Below are 6,618 nucleotides of genomic sequence, written 5' to 3'. Positions count from 1 at the left end.
GTCTCCATCCTCTTTACTGCACTATCAGCACTTGGTGTCTGTTTTTATGTGTATGAGAATCCCTCGTTTTGGGGGGCCTTACTCCTAGGTATCATTAAAAAAAAGTTTCACTTGAAGTGTGTAGATCTGGATTAATTTCATTGGCTCACTAATAATAAGGAATAGCTGGTGGGCGGCCCCCATCTGTAACCTTCCCGTATATCAAGTCCCAGAACCCACTTTAGGAAAGAGATTCAATGTGTTTCATTAATTTCAAGGCACACCCCCCCCCCATTTTAACCTCTCTGAAATGAACTGCATCTTCCAATGAATGGGCAATGAGTACTCTTTTTTTTTTTTTAAAGATTTTATTTATTTATTTGTGAGAGAGAGAGAGAGTACAAGCTGGAGAGTGAGGGGGTCGGGACCTGAGCCTAAGGCAGATGCTTAACCGACTGAGCCACCCAGGCGCCCTGAGTATTCTTTCTTAATGATGTATGAATTAATGCTACCTTTCATACCACCTTAGGTTGCGTGAAATAAGGTATTTTCCCCACTTTGTAGCTGATAAATTACAGGCACACGAGGTTAAGCCACTCATTCAAACACAGAACAATCACACAGAAGTGCCAGGCTCTAAACTCAGGCAGCGTGATGGTTTAAAAGACAGACCTGGGGCACCTGGGTGGCTTGGTTGTTTAAGCATCTGACTCTTGATTTCGGCTTGGATCATGATCTCACGGTCTTGGGATGGAGTCCCTTTTGGCTCAGTGCTCAGCAGGGAGTCGGCTTGGGGCTTTCTCTCCCTCTGCCCTTCCCTCCTGCTTGTGCTTGCTTGGGTGTGCACGCGCAAACACACATGCACACTCCCTCTCAAGTAAATAAATAAATCTTTTAAAAAATAATAAATAGGGCGCCTGGGTGGCTCAGTTGGTTAAGCAACTGCCTTCAGCTCCGGTCATGATCCTGGAGTCCCGGGATCGAGTCCTGCATGGGGCTCCCAGCTTCGTGGGGAGTCTGCTTCTTCCTCTGATCTTCTCCCCTCTCATGCTCTCTCTCTCTCTCAAATAAATAAATAAAATCTTAAAAAAATAATAATAAATAATAAATTTTTAAGATATAATAAAATTCCAGTCTGTGGGTAAGCAGCTCCATGATGTCCCCGAGCGATCCCGCCTTCTGGTGTTCAAGCTCTGTGGGGATCCCCCCCTGGAGTGGGGACGGGACCTGGTGACTCTCCCCCAGGAAGGAACAGAACAGGGCAGAAACGATGGCAGGTCCCTTCTGAGACTGAGTTCCCCAAAGACTCTAGCTTTGGCCTGCCCCCATCTCTTGCCCTCCCGCGGGCTGGTTCCAACTGAAGTCAGCAGCCACGATGCTGTGAGATGCGCTTGGGAGAGGCCCACATGGCAACAGCCAGCAACGAGCGACAAACTCGGGCCCTCAGGCCCTCAAGCCGTCCACCTGCAAGGAGCAGAGTCCTGCCAACAACCATCCGTGTGACCGGGGAAGCGGATTCCCCGCAGCTGAAACTTGAGATGGCTGCAGGCCCCTGACTGGAGCCTGTGAAGGACCTTGAGCCAGAGCCGCCCCCCCCCCCCCCGCCGGCTCGGCCAGGCCTGGACTCCTGTCCCACAGAAACCGTGAGGTGCTCCATGAATGTTGCCTTAAGCCACTAAGTTTTGGGGTAATTTTTTTAAACAGCAACAATGAAGAGTCTCCAATTTTTTTTTTTAAAGATTTTATTTATTTGAGAGAGAGAGGGAGCACGAGCATGAGAGGGAGAAGGTCAGAGGGAGAAGCAGACTCTCCGCAGAGCTGGGAGCCCGATGTGGGACTCGATCCCGGGACTCCAGGATCATGACCTGAGCTGAAGGCAGTTGCTTAACCAACTGAGCCACCCAGGCGCCCCGAAGAGTCTCCAATATTTAAGACAAAATATGTCCTACGTCGGGTCCTGGGAACACAGAGATGGAAAGCCTTCAAGGGACACCCAGTGGAGGGAGGGGAAGGCCTGCGTGTGTGACTGGGACGGAGGGTAACTGGGAGGCAGGCAGGCAGGCAGGGACCAGCGCCTCCTGCCCTCAAGAGGAAACCACCCTTAAAAGGATTTTACACGCCCTGGAAGGAGCCCACCATCCTTTCCATATGATAGATAGGGGACAAAAATCTGATTGGCTGACCGGCCCAGGGGCTTAATCAGATTAAAACAGCCCACCCACAAGCCTGTAAAAACCCCTAGACTCAGAAATTCCCGTGGCAAACCCTCCGGGTCTCCTCCCTCTTAGGAAGCTTCGTGCTATCACTTTCGAGATCGCTCAGTAAATCACTCTGCTAACCTCGCATCTCTGCCCGCCCCTCTGTCTGGTCTACCGCTTCGTTCTTCCAAGTGGCATGACCAAGAACCGTGGGCACCAGCGGAGAAAGAAAAATCCTGCAACAACTGCTGTGTTTAAACGGTGTTTGGGGGGTGGGGAGCAGGAGGGGGGCTGCCTCCCTCAGCCATGCAGAGGGGACAGTGGGCTCCCAGGGTGGTTATCCCTGAGCACAGCAGCGTCTGGAAAAGGCAAGGGCTTCCCAGCTGACGAAGGCTGGGAAGGGAGGCAGCAGGGAGGGAAGGGAACACACGTCTCCTTGTCCATGGGTTTGGGAAGTTGTAAGATGACACACTTGGCGGGAGGATATCGAGCAGCTGTCTGCTTGACACAAGAGTGAGTGTGATTCACCCCAGCTCGTCCCAGAAGTCTGAGTCGGCGAACTCTGCCCGGACCAGGCTTCTGTTGCGGGGGGGGGGGGGGGGGCGGTTCTGAGCCCACCATGTGGGGGGTGAGGGTCCTGATCGTTGAACAATGGCTTTGCTGCCTTTCATCCAGGACCAGGGCTGGCCTCTGGGTTGGACATTAGAGGGTTGGTCAGGGTTGGAGTAAAGAGGGCCCTTCTTGGGGCGTCTGGGTGGCTCAGTGGGTTAAAGCCTCTGCCTTCGGCTCAGGTCATGATCTCGGGATCCTGGGATCGAGCCCCACATCGGGCTCTCTCCTCGGTGGGGAGCCTGCTTCCCCCCTTCTCTCTGCCTGCCTCTCTGCTCTGCCTACTTGTGATCTCTGTCTGTCAAATAAATTAATAAACTCTTAAAAAAAATTAAAAACAGGGGCACCTGGGTGGCTCAGTGGGTTAAGCCTCTGCCTTTGGCTCAGGTCATGATCTCAGGGTCCTGGGATCAAGCCCCGCATCAGGCTCTCTGTTCAGCAGGGAGCCTGCTTCCCTTCCTCTCTCTCTGCCTGCCTCTCTGCCTACTTGTGATCTCTGTCTGTCTAATAAATAAAAATTTAAAAAAAATTAAAAACAAAAAAAAAGAGGGCCCTTCTTCTCCACGCTCCTCTTCCCCGTGGCCCTGCCTGAGCTCCTCTGGCTGAGAGATGAGCCTGGAGGACATGACAAGACCCTTCGCCCCGGGAAGGCCTAGCAACCCCGAGAGACAGAGGAAAGAGAGCCAGGCCAGCCCTGGGGAGAGGTCAGGGATGAGCCCAGAGCTGCAGCCAGCGCTTCCCTGACCCCAGACAGGGGGCCCTGGGCAGCAGCCCAGACACAGAGGAGGACGCCCGGCTCTGGGTCCTACCTCGGCCACCAACACCAGAGCGGGGGGACCAGAATGGGCGCAGCATGGGCTCTGACCAAGGAGCGAGCCCCAGCTCAGCCTCTCACTGGGCGTGCTTCCCGCAGGTGCGTCATCTCCGAGCCTCTGTTTCCCGATCTACAAAATGGGGATGACAGCGCCCACCTCACAGGGCTATCATGAGGCTGAAAGAGCCGCTGCTGGTGGTCTAGCTCTTCCACATCCACAATTTCATCGGATTTTCACAGCGACCCATTTTGCAGCTGACAAGACCAAGTGAGAAGGGGAAGGGATTCCTCTCGGCTAATGAGTAACGTTCAGCCGCAGTAAAATATCCGGAAACGTAAAGTTTACCAGGTAGCCATTTTTCTGCATAATTCAGTAGTGTCACCTGTGTTCACGGTGTCGTTCCCCCAACCTCTGGAGCGTTTTCTTCTTGCGGGTCTGGAGCGCTACAACCGTGAAACAACCAGCCCCTTGCGGCCCCAGAGCCACCTTCTGTCTCTGTGAGTTTGACTCTTCTAGACCAGAGCTGTCCCGTTTCCTACTTCCTTTTTTAATTAAATAACGTTTTCTTTTTCAGGGTACCCCCTTGGTGGGATCTGTTCACGTGTGCCCGCCGGCAGGAGGGGCATCTCTGCCCGCAGTGCTACTGGCATCGATGACTCGAGCTCTGTGCTTTGAAACCAGGTTAATAAGTCCTTTTACTGAAGGGCTGCCCCGGGCCAGGCGACCTCGAATCTTCTCTCAGACACAATAGCTGGGGCTCTAAGCTTAGAGTTGAGAACTTAGAGAATTTGTCTTATGTCCCTTTGTCGCACAAGACCAGGTCATTGAGCGTGCCCGGAACCATACCTTTGGACCATTTCTGTTTGGCCTTGTCCCCAGGTCTGCTCACCGGGTCTTTGTCTTTCTTGGATGACTTTCCCGCGGGTAGAGAGAGGCAGTGGGGGTGCTGACTCAGGGATGCTTGTACCCTGTGGCCTGCCCTTTGGTTTATGATGGCCACCTCAGCAGTACCAACCTTTGCCCCCATATAAGTTCCCATCACATGGGTAGAGACTCCAGGCCATCTCAGAAGCCACTGGCTAGCCAAGGGGTCTGCAGCCGTCCGGTGCTCGCAGCCTCTAGAACCATGGGGTCGGGCCCACGCAGCCAGTCCTTGCGAGGACCACGGCCCACCTACGGCAAACTCCAGGAGCCCTGGGGGAAGCCTCGAGAGAGCCGACTGCGCCGGGCACTGAGCCTCACGCAGGGGCATGAGAAGTCCAGGCCCTCCATCGAAGGCCCAGAAAGGCTGGACACGCCCGGCCAGGAGTGGCTGCCAGGGGGCCCGGAGGACACCGAGCGGCTGATCCAGGCCCAGCAAGGAAAAAGGCAGCAGTGGCGGAAGCAGTATCAGCAGGTTTGGCCAAGAGTTGACGGACGGAGGAGCACTGCAGGGGAACGGTGGGGACTCCACAGAGAGGGACCCAGGGCAGCAAAGGCTCAGAAGTAGAAACATAGGGGACCGAGGACCGAGAAGACAGCAGAACTGTCTAGAGATGAGGCTGGAAAGAGAGGTATCCAGTCACCACATTTCAGAGGGCCCTAAAGGCATTTGGGATTTATCCCCTAGGCACTGGGGAGTTACGGAAGGCTTTAGAGCCGGCTGGTGATAGGGTCAGAGCTGTTCTAAAATGATGGATCTGGCAGTGCTTACGTGGGTGGATTTCGCTGGAGGCAAGGAGATCAGCCGATACAACTTCCCCAGGGTTACATCCTGTGGTCTTCTGCCCCAGGAAAGAGGGCATCCTGACCCCCTTGGTGGGAGCTGCGGGATCCTGGCCCTCCCTCCTTATTCTGGAAGAGGTGCCCCCCCCCACCCTCCCCCAGCAGGGCTCCTTGTCTCTGCGGTCTACCACCACCTCGTGGCCGTAGGTGGAACAACACTGAAGCCCACCGCACAGCCGTGAGCCGGGGGCCCTGATCCCCCCCCCTTCCTGTCTTCCAGCAGGTGAGGAGAAGATGGAAGAGCTTCGTCTCCAGCTTCCCCGGTGTGACCCTGAGCCGGCAAGCCTCCCCGCAGCCCCCTCAGGGAGCCACCAGCTAAGGGTGTCGGAAGCGATGCGGGCTCCTGGGGCACCCAGACCGCATGGCCATGTCTGCTGACCCACCACTTCGCGGCCCTCTGGACCCCTCTGCGTGGGCCGCTCCTGCCTTCCTTCCACGGCGCGCCGAGGCCTCCGCCATCAGCTCACCCGAGGGTCCTGTGATTGCCCCTCGGCCCTGGCCACTCCACTCCGAGGCCAGCCTGCAAGGAGACCCCAAAAGGGCTGTGAAGAAGGGGGCTCGGCTCTGTTTCCTGGCGGACTCTGCCCTCTGGGCAAGGGGGCATCCCTGGACAGAGACAGGTATGAGGGCCGTACCTGCCTAGAAGTAGGGGTGTTGACACCCCTCGCCCCACACAAGCCCAGACATGAACTTCCAAGACAGAGCTCAGTGAAGCCAGACCCATGGCTGAGAGGCTCTTGGGCATTGCTTGTCCCCCCACACTCCCCACGCCCCACCTGCCAGCAGCTAGTGGTGGGCAAGACGGGTCTCCCTCCCTGACAGCGAGCCCTCCAGGGGCAAGGACTGAGTCAGGGCACTTGTCAGTACTGGAGCTGTGTGGCTGAAAGGCCCAGGCCTGTATGTGGTCACTTGTACCCTCACAGTGTCCCAATGGAGGAAGCAGGGGATGCCTTCCCTCCTTGTGCAACAGAAATGGAAACTGAGGCCCAGAGCGAGGAAGGAATTATTGTCTTTGGCACCCCTGGCCCCACCCACACCCTGTTCCCAACCTTGGGGCTGAACCCAGGAATAAAGATTACCAAGCTGAAGTAAACTATGTGCCTAGTGATTAATTTGCCTGATGGGGGAAAGGCTTGGCTCAGAATTTGCCAGAATGGTGGACCAGGGGTGGGTCCCCCATGGGTCCCCAGGAGGCTGGGTCTTTCTTGCCACTTCTCTTGACCTCACTCCCCAGAGGACTTGCCACCCCTCCC

General features: G+C 55.7%; 1 protein-coding gene across 1 annotated transcript; it reads left to right on the top strand.

Moving 5' to 3' along the window:
• Positions 1-4,727: 4,727 nt before the first annotated feature.
• On the top strand, positions 4,728-5,684 carry LOC308350650 (uncharacterized protein C11orf86 homolog; the record flags this gene model as incomplete). Its single annotated transcript, XM_080816156.1, has 2 exons — positions 4,728-4,997; positions 5,586-5,684. The coding sequence occupies 2 exons, from the start codon at positions 4,728-4,730 to the stop codon at positions 5,682-5,684; spliced, it is 369 nt and encodes a 122-aa protein (XP_080672282.1).
• Between the last annotated feature and the right edge of the window lie 934 nt (positions 5,685-6,618).

Source organism: Martes martes (genome assembly GCF_963455335.1).
Source record: "Martes martes genome assembly, chromosome: 10".
In the NCBI taxonomy this organism is placed as follows: domain Eukaryota; kingdom Metazoa; phylum Chordata; class Mammalia; order Carnivora; family Mustelidae; genus Martes; species Martes martes.
This window is presented reverse-complemented; position numbering and strand designations above follow the sequence as displayed.